Source organism: Peromyscus eremicus, chromosome 1 (genome assembly GCF_949786415.1).
Source record: "Peromyscus eremicus chromosome 1, PerEre_H2_v1, whole genome shotgun sequence".
NCBI classification, from domain to species: Eukaryota; Metazoa; Chordata; class Mammalia; order Rodentia; family Cricetidae; genus Peromyscus; species Peromyscus eremicus.
In genome coordinates this window covers 51,395,939-51,413,789 of record NC_081416.1, presented here as the reverse complement: position 1 = coordinate 51,413,789, position 17,851 = coordinate 51,395,939, and the positions used below count along the sequence as shown (strand labels likewise).

Genomic DNA, 17,851 nt, shown 5'->3' with positions numbered 1-17,851 from the left:
CATGGGCCACCAGGTTTGGATGCAAGAGGTATATTCCCTGGGAAGAGTAGGCTCTCTTCATCCGGTGCTCAGTGTGACCATGTGGGGGCAGCAATACCCGCTGTCCTATTTGGCCTGGGCTGCTGAATCCTCCAGGTGTGCAGAAATGGGGTTCCAGGACTCTGAAGAGCCTGGTAGAAAGGGCTTAAACAACTCCTGTCCGTGGCAACATCATGGGTCTCTGGTTGTCCTGGCTAACCAAAGCAAGAGTTCCCTGAACTAGGGAGAACCAAGAGGCCCTGTTCTTCAGGCTCTGGTCTGCCTGTGGCACAAATATCATGGGTCTTCCAACCCCATGAGTTCTGCAGCCTAAGACATATCAGCAGTAGATTGGACATGTTCAGAAAATAATTCTGGAATGTGCCACACTCCTCTCTCTCCCTGTGAAGGAGGCAGTGTGTATGTAGGCTGGCCCTGCTGTCACCCCTCCTGGGTTCACAGGTCCTGACTGTCTCAGCAGCATTCTTTTTGCTAGCCTCTGCTTCTCTTCCTGTCCTGTGCCTTTCCGCTTGTAATGGTCACATCTGGACTGGATGCTTTCAGCCTTTTTATTCTTGTCATTGTTCCCTAAACAATGCAGTGAACAATTATAGAACATTTACATCACATTAGGTATTGTAAGGAATTCAGAGATGATTTAAAGCGCATGGTAGGATGTGTGAAGGTTACATGCAAATACTGTCTTATGTAGGCAAGAAGCACAGGTTGATTTTGGTATCCACAGGGTGCCTTAAAGGCTAGGTCTCCTACAAATTCTTACATAGGCCAAGAGGAAATGTTAGCATCTTGGAGAAACACACTTAAAGGTTCTGAAAAGATTTTTCTCCAACCATCAGGTCTGCCTCACCTTTCTGCCCTGAGTCATGCTAGGGTGGAGTGAGGGAGTCTGTTTTAACTAGCCCTCCGGGAAGTTCTGATAGAACTTCAAGTTTGCCAATTGTGGTTCCGGTTGGCGTGAATGCTTAGCTTTAAGCAATTGGTGTCGATCTCAAAGGAACATCGTACAATTTGGGAATGTAGCTACACTCTCAAGAGGACTTCAATTTAGTAAGTCAAAAATGCGACTGAAGTGGGGGGGGGGGAGTAGGAGGTGGTAACAAGCAAGCCACCCATTGCAGACCGGTCCATTCTTTCTTCTCGTGAATGGCAGAGCTGCAGGCTCCAGTGCTGGCTGCTCCCTTCCTGCCCAGTGATTACTCTGGGCATCCCCAACCCTGTTTGCAGCCAAAGGGGAGAAGAGGTTATCCGCCCCAGCAGATGGCTCTAGATGGCATCCTCTTGTAGACGTTGAGGGTTTGTTGGGGGGTGAGGTCCATTGTATGAAGGCTGTTGACAGTCGCTCCGAGGTAGTGTCTAGCCACCCGGGATGCGTGGCTAAAGCCCCATGACGTCCCTAACCACACTTCCCAGCCTCTTCGGGCTCAGACCTGGGCTCCTCTTGGGCTCCTGAGGGTGCGCCCTGGCGCGGCGGCCTGAGGGATTCCCGTGCGCTCCGGGTCCCCATTCCCCTCACCCCCTTTCTCGGTCAAGCTTCGAGTCCGAGGAACTGGGGGCGGGACACTGCCCCGGGGGCTGGGCCGGGCGTGGTGGCCCTCGAGGCCCTCGCGGGTGGGGCGAGCCCCTTCGCGACACCGCCCTCCCCGGGCAGCCAATGGAGGTGGAGGTGCCGCGCTGGGATTGGAGCCGGCGCGGGACTGGCCAGCGCGGGGGCCGGGACGAGGGGCGGGCGAGGCGAGCGCTGTCAGCGCGGTTATAAGGGAGGGAAAAGTTCCCTGCGCGGAGAGCCGGGCAGGCGCACGCTCGTACGGCGGCCGCAGCGGCAGGGCGGGGCCGGCAGGGCGGGCGGCGGCGGAGGAAGACCCCCGATCGCGACCTCGCCTTCCACGGTGTCTCTCTCAGACCTCGGTCACGTTCCGGGGTCCGGAGGACTTGTGCACAGCGGCCATGGGTGGCGTCGGGGAGCCCGGCGGGGGACCAGGGCCGCGGGAGGGGCCCGCACCGCTGGGGGCGCCCCTGCCCATCTTCCGCTGGGAGCAGATCCGCCAGCACGACCTACCAGGCGACAAGTGGCTGGTCATCGAGCGCCGTGTCTACGACATCAGCCGCTGGGCACAGCGGCACCCAGGGGGCAGCCGCCTCATCGGCCACCACGGCGCCGAGGACGCCACGGTAAGCTAGCCCACAGGCAGCGGGGTGGAGCCTGGCGCTAACCGTGGGGAGGGAGACGTGGGTCACAGGCTCCTAGTATCATTCCACCTGCGGACCTTAGCATCCTTTCTTCTCTTTCTGACCTTTGACCCCCACGCCGTGGCTCCAGAGTTGAGATGGAGCCAAGGCTGAGGAGGTCTCTTTCTTGCATGGAGGACTTGCTGTTGGGTCAGTCTGTGCAATAGGTCTCTCTCAGAGAGGAATGGGCCCACTGAGGTGGGTGTGCCGTGAAGGGTAGATCCCACCCTAGGTAAGGACCCTCACTGTTGTACCGAGGGTCTCATCTCTGCTGTGAGTCTCTCAGACTAGTACCTGGTGCTTCCAAGTGCAAGGGGCAGGGCTGGGTCCCTAGCGACAGGGATATGCCATCAGAGACTGGGGGCTGGGCAGCAGAGCTTGGGCAGGGCCTGGAGGTCTGTGGCTTATCCAGCACTTGTGTAGACTGTTCTGAGGGCCAGTGACTCACCTCTGCTGGGCTGGCAGCTGCACGTGGGAAGACTTTGCCAGGCTGGGTGGGCCTCCACGGGAAGCACAGTCACCCCAGGCACAGGCTGGCCCCTGGGGACGCTGGCTTCCCATTCTCAGTCCACGTCTAGACAAGGAGGGATGTGGCTGGCCTGAAGGACTATCTGGCTGGAGCCCAGGGGTGAAGCAATTTCCCAGACCCTTTCTCCCTCAGTCACCCTATGGGAACAAAGGTTGAGGCCATGACGCTCTGCCTTCCATTGTCCAGAACTGTAGGTTAGTCACAATGGGTACCAGGAAGATCTTCAAGACTGGAGGGAATGAATTCTTAATGGAAGAACTTGGTGGCAGCAGGAGATCCTGCCCTGTCCCAGAACTGTCACTGTGCCTCTCTTCCCCCATTCACTCCAAGCAACCGAGAAGCATAAGAATGAGAAGGTTCCTGAAAGTCATCAACCTTGGGTCATTGTGTGTGTGTGTGTGTGTGTGTGTGTGTGTGTGTGTAATCATCAACCTTAGGCCATTGTGTGTGTGTGTGTGTGTGTGTGTGTGTGTGTGTGTGTGTATACATACCTGCCTTTCTACCAGGGTATGGTGGGCATGAGGTGCCATGGCCCCTCCCACAGAGCCCTGGCAACCCTGTGAGAATCATGTTATAGCCTAGCACAGGATGCTGGGCAGGAGAGGAGGAGGACAGCAGAGAGCATGGACTGATTGCTTTTTCCTGCTCAGGGCCAGGCCTGCACAGGGCACCCACCTACACAGGGTTCCTGGACCATATGGCAAGGGCAGGAACATACCTTTTCAACCATGCTGCTATGTCAGGGTGTATGTTCAGTAACTGCTCTTCCATATATATATATATATATATATATATATATATATATATATATATATATATATATATGCAAGCTGGAGAGTGCAGTGGGACCATCCCAGCATTCCCAAGCCTTTGCTAGGTAACCTAGTCTCTCTGTGGCCCTGTCTGTAATAGAGATTGCTATATTGCTATAGGTCCCAGACATTGGGGTGGAGTTGCCAAAAATACCTGGTATGTTCAAGTCAAAGGCTTGGGAGGGGCCTGGGCTCAGCAGACCCTAGTCTTCGTCTGTGATGGACCCACAGGGCATACCAGGGGTTGGACTGGTCCAGTGCCGTGTGATCAAATCTAGATGCCAGTTGTCCCATCCCAGACCCCGAAACTCAGGTTGGGAGTGGGAGGCCGCTGCCCACTTGCATCAGCCCAGCCGCCCATCAGCTGTTCTCATGTCCAGGCAACAGAAGCCTTCCTGCCAGGAAATTCCCAGAGTTCTTGTGCCGTGAAGTCAGCTTGTGACCATCCTGGGATACAGAGCCTGGTGCCCTGGGGAGAGCACTCTGGGCCCTGGGCCAGATTTGCCTAAGAGTCATAGTCACCCTGAGACAAAAAGAGCCAGCCAGAGAGTACAGCCCCTGCTGGTCATAAATATGTGAGGGTCACATGCCAAGCACCTACTATGTTCTAGACTCTAAATTCAGTGCTTGTTATTGATACTGTTTCCTAATCCTCAGGCTACAACCACTAAGGCAGGCATTGCTTCTGCTGTCCCACTTTACAGGTGAGGAAACAGATGCAGAGAAACAAAGTGACTTGAAACAGTGGCAGGTGTGGGATTTGAATGCACAGCCATGCTCTTCCCCCGCCCCTTGGTTTCTCCATGATGGAGTCCCCTAAATCTACCCATGAGTACCTCCTATGCCCGCCTCCCAATCTCTGCAGATGCAGCTGTGAACAAACCATTTGCAGGGAGGAAGTGTCCAGCAGATGGATCAGCTAGAGCAAAGACTTAGAGGTGGGACCATACCACCCATCCCTAAGGAACACAACATGGCTACAAAAGAGAGCAGTCATGGGGAGGGAGTCAAAAGGCTGACATGCCGGGCTCACTGGATATTTTTGTCCTTAGGACGACTTTGGTTTATTCTAAAGAAGGAGGAGATCCAGGGAGGGGCAGAGCATGGAAACCAAAGGGGTCTGCTCTGTGTTTAAAAGGATCTCCAAAGAGTGGGATGAAGCTTAGCTGGCAGACTGTTTGCCTAGTATTCATGATGCCTTAGAGTCCATAAACTTGGTCGTGGTGACCTCCACCTGTAACCCCAGCACTCATGAGACAGAGACAAAGGACTTGGAGTTCAAAGTCACTCCCAGGTATGAGGCAAGTTTGAGCCCAATCTGGAATACAGGAAACCTTGTCTCCAAATAAAAGGATCCTTGTGGTTAGAGAAATGCTCAGTGGTGAAGAGTGCATGCTACTCTTGCAGAGGACCTGAGTTCCATTCCTAGCACCCACATTGGGTGGCTCACAACCCCTTGTAACTCCAGCTGCAGGAGAGCCAACATCTCTGGCCTCTGTGTGCACTGTCATTCATGTATACATACTCCCCCACAAACACACACACATGCACATAATTAAAAATAAAACAAAATAAAATCATCTTCTAGAAGGGCAAAGGCTTGGGTATCAAGGTAAGCAAAATGGAGACCTGCTCTCTCTTTGGGAATGGCACTCAGAACAAGTGACTGTGTAACTGGGCTCCAAAGTGTGAATGTGGCAGGTCAGAGATATGTGGATCCTAGTAGGGGCCATTGGAATTAGCTCCGTAAGATGAGGATATGGCTCAGCAGTAGAGTGCTGGCTGAGCATGCCCAAGGACATAAGTTCAATCCCCAGCAGTGAAAGTTTTTAAAAAAAAATGAGGCAAAGCAAATAGAGTCCAGCATTGGGGTGCAGGCCTGTAACCCCAGCTCTTGGGAGGTGGAAGCAGGACTGTGAGGAGTCAAGTATCATCCTCAGGTACACGTTGAGTTCGAAGCCATCCTGGACTACATTAGATCCTGTTTTTGATAAAACAGAACCAAAAAAAAAAAGTGCCCAAGTTATCTCTGTCTTATTTTTAGAGAAGGAGCTGACCTGTCCTCACACTGTGACTCTATTTCCCCTTCCATGTAGCAGGGATAAAATTGCTTTCAGTTTGGGTTCACTGTGAGAATGGTGCTGGGCACCTGAGTGACTGGTTACCATGGGCAATGAAACCCTGAACTCAACTGGTGTGGTTATGGGAAGGCGAGGATTTTCCCAGCAGTCCCCGGTGCCCATTAGGCTGAAGCACTGTCAGCCCTAGAAGAATTCAAAGTCTAGCAGACCTGAGCCATCTGGCATCCACCTTCTTCTGGCCCCTTGGGAATAACGAGCCAAAAGTAGGGGTCACTGGTGCCACCATCAGAGGCTGTGTCCTAGTAGTTTCAGCCAACAGTTATTGACTAGGCTTTCTTCTGAGAATTTTAGATGTAGTAATTTACTGACTTCTAACAACCTTGTGAGGTTAGGTCCTGTCTGTTGTATAGATAAAGAGACTTGAGCAGAAGATGAGCGATGTCATGGTACCCCAAAATGACAAGGCCTTCATCCCTGGGTTTGGGAAGGAGAGTCTGTGTCTGGATGGGAGCTGAGGGGGAATAGAATTATGACCAGGAAGCTCTGAGGCCTAGTGAGGGCAGGATGGCCTCAACCACCCAGAACCAATGCCCACACCTTGTTCCCACCAACCACACTGGCTGCTTTGAAAGTCTACTTCAGTGAGTAGTCATTTTGTGGGGCCTGAGTGGGCATTTGTTTGTTTTGTATTGAGACAGGATTTCATTATGTATCCCTGGCTGGCCTAGAACTCATTATATACCCCAAGCTGGCCTCAAACTCACAAAGATCAATCACCATCTCCCTCCTGAGTACTGAGATTACAGGTGCAAGCTGCCACACCTGACTCTGGGGGGCTTTACAGGTGTCTTCTTCTGCAGGCCGAAGTGCCCACCCCCTCCCTGTGGGGAGGAGTCAGGACTGTGTGACTGGCAGGAATGCAGTGTGCAGAGGTGGGAATGATGGTGACCTCAGAATATCAGGCAGCCTTCCCCCTTCCTTCCTGAGAGGGAAGGCTTCTCTTGGCTACCTTCGGGTTTCTGACAAAAGGGCCAGGCTCCAGTGGTAAAGCCAGAGTTCAGTGGTAAAGAGAGGACCACGTGCCAGAAGCCTGGGTCATTTTCAGGTATTTGCTGAGACAGCAACATCTCTGAGGCCAAGGGTCCTGGCTAGCAGAGGATCAGCTGTGTGTTCTCACCCTTTTCCAGGATACCAGGGATGCCGAGGGGCCTGGGGGCAGCTTCCCTTGAGCTGGGCTTTGCTGCACAGGCTAGGGCCGTATGTACTGGTTACAGAGCTGTGCCCTTGCCTCAGTCTCTCCATCTGTAAGGGAGGGTTACTGATAATGTTTTCTCACTGTGCCTCTTGAAAGCAGTGTTGGGAAGAGGGTGGCATGGAGCAGTTAAGTGCAGAGCCTTAGTCCTTCCTGTCTGCCCTCCATCTGGAAGGCAAGAGACGCAGGGGTGTGTCCTTGGAGACCCTATGCCCACCTCTGGCAAAGGTGTAAATAGGCAGCCAGTGCAGACTCAGATCACCAGAGCTCCAACAGCCCTCCCTGTCCTGTCCCATCCTGTCCATCCCCTCCCACCCCCCACCCCCCACCCCGGCTGATCTGGAACATTCTCCATTCTTTGGCCAGAGACCAGAACTTCTCCCCCCCCCCCCCCCGCCCCTTGTGCTTGGAGTAGAAGGAGGCTGTCTCCTCCAGCCCCCACCCTTCCTGTTCCTTAGCCTGAGACTCAACTAGGTCTTGACCAAACACATCACATTTTCACTGCCCCACTCCCTGCTGCAGCCCGTGGCTCTCAGCAGCATGTGCACAGCAGGGCCCTGGGGCACAGAAGAACGCTGGGGCAACGGGGCTCCTGTTGTCCACTAGGCCCTTCTAAGTGCTTGACCCACCAGGTCAGTCCTTTGCGCAGCCTGTGAGGTGTGCGTTAATGTTTCCCATCTTATCGAGAAGAGGGAAGAGGCGGCAAGCCTGTCTGGGGCTCCTACGTGGAATCACAGGTTCCATCTCTGCAGGAAGGCTGCCTCCAGACTGTACCCCACCTCCCCAGCCCCCAGTCAGCTGCTACGCGGAGCTCATAGTAAGGCTGGGGTCAGAGCAGGGGCTCTGATTGTCTGGACTCTGAGGTTTCCATATTCTGAGGGTATGTGGACATTATAGAGAACAGACTCAAGTTCAAACCCCAGCTCTGCCACTACGCGTTCTTCCCCTGGGACAGGTGTCTCGAGGAAAAAACGGTTCACAACCCTGCCCTGGGAGGTGGGGAGGGCTGCCTCTTGCCTACTTACCATCTGCACTTAAAAACTTGCCCCAAACCGGGTATATCTGTAAACAGAGCCTGCAGGGGTCACTGGGAACTTAGGTTTGCTATGCTTTTTTGTTTTGTTTTGTTTTTAATTTTTTTCAGATTAAAACAAATTATGTATATGAGTGCTTTTCCTGCATGTACATATGTGTATCACGTGTGTGCCTGGTGCTCACAGAGATCAGAAGGTGTCAGATTCCCTGGAACCAAGGTTACTGATGCTTGGGAGCCACCATGTAGGTGCTAGAAACTGAACCTGGGTCCTCTGCAAAACCAGCCAGTGTTCCTAACCACTGAGCAACCTCTCTAGCCCCCATGGCATACCTTTTGATTCCATATGACCTAAGCTAGAGTTCCAGGAAGTCCCTTGCTGGTACTCAGAGTCCAGGGACCCACCTTGTGAGTGTCCTCTGAAAATGCACAGGCCCCATGGTACTCACTCAGTCCTAAGGCTCCAGCCTTCTGTCCAAGGGCCTAGGGCTACCTGCCTGTCAGCTTCCTGCCAGCTGGAGCCTTGACCTACCTACTGTGGAAATTTCTGACCTGGTACCAAGGAGACTCACACCTTCCCTATCACTTTAGTGAGCTGACTGGAAGACCCTTGGGTGAGCCCGGTTCTGTTCATCTCCCTACAGTGCACACCTGTACAGGGCTGTGTCTGTCTGGTGTTCATGTCGACTATGGCCCTAGGCACATTTCTAAGAGTCTGAATCTTGCTTGTTGACATGGTGGGTGGCTGTGGGGGGGAGGTGGAGAGGAGAGAGAGAGAGTATCAGTCTGTCTGTCTTTCCATGCCCCAGGCTCTGTGCTCAGGTAGAGAGGTTTGAAATCACCATCAGCTTTAGGGAATTCTGGCGCTTGCTGCAGCATGGATGACCCTTGAGGGTATTATGCTATGTGAAATAGGTTAATCACAAAGGGACAAATGCTGTAGGACTCCATTTAAGTGAGGCTCCTGGAATAGGGCTCGGGCCGTAGGAACAGAGTAGAATGGTGGAGTCGGGGCTGTGGAAGGGGAATGAGTTGAATGGGTGTAGCCTTTCATCTGGGGAAGAGGAGAGATTCTGGAGATGGATGGTCACACATCAGCATGAAGGTTCTCGGTACCGCTGGATATTTTATAGATAATAATAACATAAGGCTGGGGATGTAGCTCGGTTGGTAGCATGTTGCCTAGCAGCCACAGAATCCTTGGGTTCAGTCCCCAGTCATGTGCAAACCAGAAGCTTCCTGGGGACCCCATTCTCCTGCGTCCCTGCCCCTTCCTCATCATCCAGCCTGGGGTGTTTTAGGAGCCACACCCTCCTAGCTCCCCAGTCCCTAGCTGTCAGTGACCCCTAGGGTAGACTCCGGGTGTGGTCTCTAAATAGAGTCTCCTTCCTCCGAGGACTCTTCAGAAACGTCCTGCCAGTAAGTGTAGGGACTACAGTCATTTTCAGCTTCATTTTAAAAATGTAAATTTATTTTATTCTTATTACTTATTTTATCTTTACGTGTGTGTGCGGGTGCTGTATGCACATGGGTTTGAGTGCCCACATGCATGTGGAGGCCAGAGGAGGGCATCCTGCTCTATGACTCCCTACTCCATCCCCCGACCCCCCACCGCCACCCTGAGACAGACTCCTGTCTCTGCCCTCCCCCACTTCCCACCACAGTGCTGGGGTTACAGACTCACAGAGGTGTGCCCAGATTTCTACGTGGGTGATCGGGATTTGAACTCAGGTCATTATGCTTTTATGAGCCGTCTTCCTAGCTTTTTATTTTTGATAAACACTTAATAAGGCCCCTGTTCCTGGGGCCAGAGGGCTATTTCAACACCTGTGTACAATGTACAATGAGTAGGGCAGTTAGCTTGGTGATACATACAGTGGGGTGACTGTAGTTAACAATGTCATTTCTGTTTCAACCTACACAAGCTGGTAGACTCATGGACAACAGGAGGCCCCTGTTCTTTGTCAGACTTCTGCAAAGGTGTTTCCTTTCAGCATCTTGGAAGGGCCTCAGTCCCCTTTCCCAGGGCCATGGGGACAATGGCATCTAGTCACCCTCTCTGCTTCTGAAATTGCAACGGTAAAAATCACTTGGCCACCTGTGACCAATAAATGGGCTAGATGCGATATCCTAAGCAAACAGAGGATGGGTTGAGTAAACACAAGAGCAGGGCCGAGGCAGGAAGGATGCGGGAACCCAGCCGCCCTCCTCCTGATCATCTGTCTTACCTCCCGCTTTTGTCTTTTTTCTGTGTTGCTCCTCACCCCTGCCCCAATTATTAAAGAAAGACACAGGAGTGTCGGGCTTTTCTGTCCTTAAAATTATACTATCTACTGGGAATGTAGCTCAGTTGGTAGAGTGCTTGCCTAGCGTGCAAAGAGCCCCTGGGTTCAATTCTCAGCACTCGTGTGAACTGGGTAGGCATGGGGTGCCTGCTTGTAGTTCCACCATTAGGGAGGTTGAGGCAAGGGGATCAGTCCAAGGTCATTCTCTCTTGGGCTGTTTGGCAACTTTGAGGCCAGCCGGGGCTACATGAGACCATGTCTCCAAAAAGAAAATAATAGTCAAATAAGTTTAACTGCTCAAATATCTTCCTTGCATGTGGCCAAGAACTCAATGTGTATGGCCCACCATGGACTTGCCCAAGTGGCCCAGGGTCTTCAATGACATGTCTCCCCCAACACATTTTACCCATATTGTATTGGTAAGAATTGGATAAATTCAACATTTGTGAGCCAAATCTCGTCTCATAGGCAGTAGAAAATACTATGGTACACAGAAAGCTTTTTGGAAGGGCTAAGCCTTTTCATGGATGGACTCAGTCTGTCTGGGATTCTTTCAGGCATGTTGAGAGGAGAACCTTGTGCTGGATGAAGCAGATGGGGCGTGGCAAGTGAGGGCTGTAGACCAGGGCACCTGGGGCCTGGGCAGAGTAGGGAGGGCTTGATAGGTAAGGTTGACCCTCCTGGTCTTTTGTCTATGACTGCCCAACATCTAGCTGACCTTCTGTCTGTCTCTCTGTCCATCAACAGTCCTCTCTATTTGTTAGTTTTAAAAATTAGATTTATTCAGTTTTTGTGTGTGTGAGTGTTGACCCTGCCTGTATTTACATGTAACACATGCATGCTTAGTGTCACGGAGATACGAAGAGAACATTGGATCCCCTGAAACTGGAATTACAGATGGTTGTAAGCCAGCACATGGATGCTGGGACTCTAACCCAGGTCCTCTGCAAGAGCAACAAGTACTCTTAACCACCGTACCACCCCTCCAGCACCGCAACAGCCTTCTCACTCTGTTTCTGTGGTCCTTCCTGGGTATTATATGAGCTGTCGGTCTATTCACTTGACTGTCTGTTCTCCTTCAGGATGCCTTCCATGCCTTCCACCAGGATCTCCGTTATGTGCGCAAGTTCCTGAAGCCCCTGCTGATTGGAGAGCTAGCCCCAGAGGAGCCCAGCCAGGATGGCGCTCAGAATGTGAGGGTACAGCTGGAGGCCTTGGGGGCATTGCCTGTTGCCAGTAGCAGCTTGTTCTGTATTACTCCTGGGGGATGCAGGGTGGGGGCTGGGGCTGTGTCCCCTTTGGGGCCACAGTCAAAGGTGAAAGTCATAGCAATGTCCTGTAGAAGTAAGGATTCCAGATCTGATTTAGCTAGGAACTTGCTGTGGGTCTCTGGGTGAGGCCTCTTTCGGGCCCAGACCCAGTGCCCACCCCAACCCACTCCCCTACAAGTTCTACAGGTTTTTGAGTCCTACAGGGGTCAGGAAGATGTTTTTGAGTCCTAAAGGGGTCAGGAAGAAACTTAGCCACTCGCTAGTTCCCCAGCTCACACCCTGGCTAGTGTTCTTATTCCATCTCTATTCATCATCTTTGCTGACACCTGGACCCAGCAATGGGAAGTGGGATGGCTTGAGATGCAATGGGAAGTTTCTGGGGAATCTGGCCGTCCCTGCTTCCTCATCTGCTGGACCGCTCTCCTACCACAGGCCCAGCTGATCGAGGACTTCCGAGCCTTGCGCCAGGCAGCTGAGGACATGAAGCTGTTCGAAGCTGACCGCACTTTCTTTGCACTCCTGCTGGGCCACATCCTGGCTATGGAGTTGCTGGCCTGGCTTATCATCTACCTCTTGGGCCCTGGCTGGGTGCCCAGCATCCTTGCTGCCCTAATCCTGGCCGTCTCTCAGGTAACCCCAAGACTACATAGCAGATATGGAGTCCAGCACATGTAAACTCAGGACGCTTTTTTATGTTTGAAAGAAAGAATGGATGGATGGGTGGATGGATGGGTAAGTGAAATGCTAGAGGCTCTTAAGATGTGCCAGATTCAGAATGTCACAGTCCTATGCATGGCAAGACTTGTGTAGGTGAAGAGAAGGAGGATCCTTTTCTGCCTAACATGAAGGTCTTGGCTAACACTCCAGTGACAAGAAGCCAGACTAGCAGGGGAAAAGCCTAGAAAAATTTATCTGGTCGTAGTCTTATGTGACCAAGGAGCCTTCAGGTTAAAGAGCAAAAGACCAGGGTGAACTATCCATTTTTTTTTTTTAACATGTAGGTTCTATGAAGCAGGAACAGCCTGTAGGTCTGTGTAATGGAGACAGAATGAGACAGGGAATAGAATGGGATCAGACACAAAAGGTCTGAGCCAGGGGAAACAGACTGGCTCAGAAACCCGGCAAGGCCTGTCTGCTCCGATTTTTCTTGGCCTCTTCCTGAGGCATTCTTCCCTCCCAGGTATGGGATGGAATGCTTCTCGAAACGGGGGTCTTACGAGTTCTTATTGGATGAGGTAGCCCTTCTGTAAGATCGGCACCAAGGCCAAAGGACATTAGAGTAGTGATTTCAGGCTTTGGAGAAGAGCGCCCTTGTGCCTATGGCTTGCCTCAGGTAGGGTAGAGAATTCTAGGTTCTACCATTTGCCTTGGGGGATGCAGGGAAGCAGGAGACCGGAAGCTATGAGAAGAACAGAAAGTTTGCTTCTGAAGCCTGACGTTTGCATGCACGCACACCATCAACCTCAGGTGCATTGGTTCAGTGGCACATCAGTAGTAGGTGGAGCATCAGCACTGGGTGGGCCCTAGCACCAGAAGGGCCCAGGTAGCCTCCTCCATCACTGCTGGATTCCTCCTCCACTCTTGACCTCTCCCCAGGCCCAGTGCTGGTGTCTGCAGCATGATCTAGGCCATGCCTCCATCTTCGCTAAGTCCAGGTGGAACCATGTGGCCCAGCAGTTCGTGATGGGGCAGTTGAAAGTGAGTGTGGATCTGGGTGGGCATCCAGGCATAGAACTGGGGCTCTATGCTGGGTCTGCTCAAGTGTGTGGGTACCAAGTCGGGGCACAGCCTAACTCTACCCCTGAAGTCCCTTCTCTCCACAGGGCTTCTCTGCCCATTGGTGGAATTTCCGCCACTTCCAGCACCATGCCAAGCCCAACATCTTCCACAAGGACCCAGATGTGACTGTGGCCCCCGTCTTCCTCCTCGGGGAGTCATCTGTGGAGGTAGGTGCGACGGGACATGGACACTCAGGACAGGACTACAGCTGAGGGGACCTGGCAGGGACTGTACCCCCATGCTTGCCCCCTAGCTTAGCCTACATTCTAGCTCTAGGTCCAGTCCTCCCTCCATCTCCTAGCCACCTGGGGATGAGTGGCCCAGTGGCTAGGATCTAGAGTTGCCTTTGACCTTGGCCTCAGCCAGCCCCCTGATCTGGGCCTGGAGAGCTGTTCTCCCCAGCCGACGCCTGTCTCCACAGTATGGCAAGAAGAAACGGAGATACCTGCCTTACAACCACCAGCATCTGTACTTCTTCCTGAGTGAGTACATGCTGGCCCTTTTGGGGGTGGGGATGTGGCGGGGCCGACCCTCTGCTCTGGCTGTCCTCACTCTTTCCCATCCTCCCCAGAGCCCCTCTGCCCTCGAGTCAGGGTTGTCTGGAGCCCTAGAGTGCTCTGTAATTGCCTCTGCAAACAGGGACAGGGGAGACTCAAGGGCAGAGTCAGTGTAAGGGCAGTCAAGGGCAGCCAGTGTAAGGCTGGCTCCTAACCTATACAAGGGACAAGGGAGGTGGGAGACAGGGACAAGAGCCAGCCGCCAAGAGACTGAGTACAATCTGGGCCCTGGGAGAACTGGGAGGTCATCTCAGTGGGTAGGTCCACGTTTGTATCCTATGGGTGTTCCTGGAGGAAGAGCCTTTTTTCTCCTCTGCCCACTCCACCCGGGTACCCCACCCCTGTTACTGCATGCCCCTGTGCTCCCTTCTTGCAGTTGGCCCACCGCTGCTCACCTTGGTGAACTTTGAAGTTGAAAATCTGGCCTACATGCTGGTGTGCATGCAATGGACGGTGAGTGGCACTGCTCGGGACCGCAAGCATATGGCCTTCTGGGAGAGGTGTGTGTGCAAGAAGAGAGTATGCACCCTTTGGGTCTCTTCTGTAAAGGGGCTCCCTCCTCGTGGGGAGAATCCCTGGACTGACTGCCAGGCACCTGTATCCCAGGCACGGGCTGGGTCGCCACCGTGGTCAGCCCTAACTGATGAGAAGGCAGGTTCCCTGTCCTTTTACTCAGCCATGAAGGCAGAAGCCCAGTGAGGGGCAGTGGCCTGTCTGGAGCCCCGAAGCAAAGGAAAGAGAGAGCTGAATGACCCCAGCCCTTCCTCCTGCCTCCCGAATCCCCCAATCCATGGAGGCCACTCAACACCTCCTTTCTCGTCCTCACAGGACTTGCTGTGGGCTGCCAGTTTCTATTCCCGCTTCTTCTTGTCCTATGCTCCGTTCTATGGCGCAACCGGGACACTGCTGCTCTTTGTTGCTGTCAGGTATGGCCAGATCCAGAGTGACAGGGAGCGGGGAGGTCTCACACAGGTGGCGGGGGACCCTGACCACAGCCACCCAGCCTAGCCTGTTGTCCCTCTGCAGGATGGGGGCCAGTACCACCTCTTCAGGTGGCTGTTGGGGTAATCAAACACTAGCAGGGTGGCCAGACCCTGGGGCTGGCGGGTCTGAGGAGAGCAGCTTGGCTTGGTCATGGCTCTGTGGGTGGCGCTCAGCCTCACTGGGGACACTGCTCTATAAGTTTCTTTAAATGTCAAGGCGGAAGCAACTAGACAACTCCATCGTACAGATGGGGAAGTTGGGACCCAGGTCAGGGTTCAGCTGGATGTATGCCAGCCTCTACTCTGAGCTGGATACAGGGCAGTGCCAAAGCCTCCCTCACAGGGTCCTGGAGAGCCACTGGTTTGTGTGGATCACACAGATGAACCACATCCCCAAGGAGATTGGCCATGAGAAGCACCGGGACTGGGCCAGCTCTCAGGTAGGTCCCAGGAAGCCTGGTGGGAGGATATGCCAACTGGGGAGTCATGGACTGGGAGGGATCAGGCCTTGCTGAGGCTGCCAGGTGGTGGGGTCAAGGTTCTGAGTCAGCTCCCCTCACTTGTACCCCTCCTTCCCCTGGCAGCTGGCAGCCACCTGCAATGTGGAACCTTCTCTCTTCATTGACTGGTTCAGTGGGCACCTCAATTTCCAGATTGAGCACCAGTAAGTGTGGCCTGTAGGGCTCGCTGGGTTCAGGGTGAGGCCAAAACCAGGGCCCAGGACTCATCTCTGTGAGATCCCTGGAAGATGTGGCCTGGAAGGTGAGGAGTAGGCGGGCTCCCTCTGGCAGCTCCCTACTCAATCTGGCCTGCCCTCCCAGCCTCTTTCCCACGATGCCAAGGCACAACTACCGCAGGGTGGCCCCCCTGGTCAAGGCGTTCTGCACCAAGCACGGCCTACACTACGAGGTGAAACCCTTCCTCACCGCCCTGGTGGATATCATCGGGTAAGGCTGCACTGGGCCCCTCAGGTTGCATGTGCTAGTCTTTCCCAAGGCTCCATGCTCACTCCTGACATGGTCAGCATCTTCCGAGCACCTGGCGCTCAGAGAGGGCCCTTCCTAAGAACTGGCTCTCTAGACCTTTCCTGATCAGCCAATGTTCTCCTTTTCCCCCAGAGTGGAGAACTCATGGAGCCCTACAAATATGGCAGCGAGTCAGACAGGCTGAAAGGTTTCTGCCTCCTGGGAGACAGAAGGGAAACAAAGCAAGCATTTGTAGGGCTGGGGAGATGGCTTAGTAGGTAAAGTGCTTTCTGTATAAGGACAAAGACGAGGTCAGATCCCCGGCACTCGTGTAAAAAGCCAGGAATGATGACATGTGCCTGTAATCCAAGCACTGGGGAGGCGGGAGCGGGATTCCTGTAGGGTTTATTGGCCAGTGAGCTCCAGTTTCAGTGAGAGGCCCTGTCTCAGAAAATAAGATGGAAAAGCAATAAGAAGACGCTGAGCATCAACCTCACATGTGTTCATACCATAAACAAACACACACAGTGTGTGTGTGTGTGCGTGTGTGTGCGCGCGCGTGCGAGAGAGAGAGAGCGCGCACGTGCGCACGCATGCACATGCATTTGCTCACATGTGTGCAGTTGAAGAGTACATGACAAAACTTGAGAACCATTTTAATAGCTTAACAAGAATGAAAACCTAAGGTGGAGGCGGGAGAGAGGATGTGGAGGATCAGGCAAAGGGTGTAATACTGTTTATGGCATGGCAGGTGCTAAGTGTGGAGGAGCAACAGGCACGTGGGTGCGTGTGAGCAGAGGCAAGAAGCGGGGAGACAGCTGGTCACTGGGTAAAGGGCACCTGGCTAAAGAGTGTCCCAGAAGAGGCCCTGCAGAGGCCCTCAGGCAGGAATGTGCCGATCTGTGGGTCTCCCCTCCACTGAGAGGAGAGACCACCTGACGTTCACATCATGCGGAGATGCTCTAAGTGGGCATGCACTCTGAGCAAAAGTGGAGGCAGAAAGGGGAAGGCCAGGCTGTTTGTATCTGTTCAGGCGTGGAAGGGGGTGGGGGGAGGGCTCAGCCCTCAGAAGCAGCCTTGGAGGGGGGGAAACGGAAGTTGGATTCTAGACCTGCAGGCATCTCTACATTATTCTTTTCCTGTTCTTATCTGTGGGATCATGATGGGGCAGGTTCTGTGTCCCACGCCTTTGGGTTGCAGAGTCCAAAAGGGAGAGGTAACAGGGAGAACCAGGTGAATGATGGCCAGGCCCACTGAGGCCCACAACTGGATTTGGCCATCTGCCACTCACCTCCCTGTTGCAGTCCAGATTCCACTCTGGTTAATGAGTACCTGGCCCCACACAGCCGCCTGTCTGTCCCAGGGGGGATGGGAACTCACAAGGATGTCTTTATTCAACACTCCTTATGGGGTGCAGGGGGATGCTAATACCTTCCAGTTGAGTCCCTGACCCCCATCCCCAACTCTCAGGTCCCTGAAGAAGTCTGGCGACATCTGGCTGGATGCATACCTCCATCAATGAAGACAGCACCCTCATGGGTGGCAAAGGGGGTAAGGGTACAGACTCCAGCAGTCACCAAGCTACTGGGCAAGATCGACAGCCCTCCTCACCCCCTGCTGGGGCAGCCTGTCTGCCTGCCTGGTCCTGCTGGCTTTCCTCAGTCCTCAGCATTTTCTGTTCAAGAGCCTTATGGCCGTGGCACATGTCCAACAGGACCGGGGTGGAGGGACACACTTAAAGCTACATGGTGAACATAGCATGTTTTCCTAGAGCAAGAACTGAAGGAAAGCTTGTTATTTTTATATAAAAAGCAACCCAGACACATGGAGCCAAGTGTTGAATTTTCATGGACTTTGGAGCCAGATCTGCTTCAGACTTCCCAGAGGGGGCGTCAGAGTGTTGCGATGGGACAGAATGTGAGGAGTTCCCCCTCCACCCTGGGTGCTCTGGGTCGTGGAGGCAACAGCTGCTGCAGCTCGGCTCCACCTCAGGGCTTGGTTCCTTCCTGTTCTCAACAGCACCCTGGGGTGAGTTATAT

At 53.4% G+C, this 17,851-nt stretch overlaps 1 protein-coding gene across 1 annotated transcript; it reads left to right on the top strand.

Annotated features, from left to right (window-relative positions):
• Positions 1 to 1,833: 1,833 nt before the first annotated feature.
• Fads3 (fatty acid desaturase 3) lies at positions 1,834 to 17,641 on the top strand. Its single transcript, XM_059261014.1, has 12 exons — positions 1,834 to 2,208; positions 11,340 to 11,450; positions 11,961 to 12,158; positions 13,125 to 13,226; positions 13,352 to 13,474; positions 13,729 to 13,789; positions 14,241 to 14,317; positions 14,693 to 14,790; positions 15,191 to 15,287; positions 15,432 to 15,511; positions 15,669 to 15,794; positions 17,283 to 17,641. Exons 1-12 carry the CDS (start codon positions 1,984 to 1,986, stop codon positions 17,332 to 17,334), a joined length of 1,350 nt encoding a protein of 449 aa, XP_059116997.1. The 5' UTR covers positions 1,834 to 1,983; the 3' UTR covers positions 17,335 to 17,641.
• Positions 17,642 to 17,851: the final 210 nt, after the last annotated feature.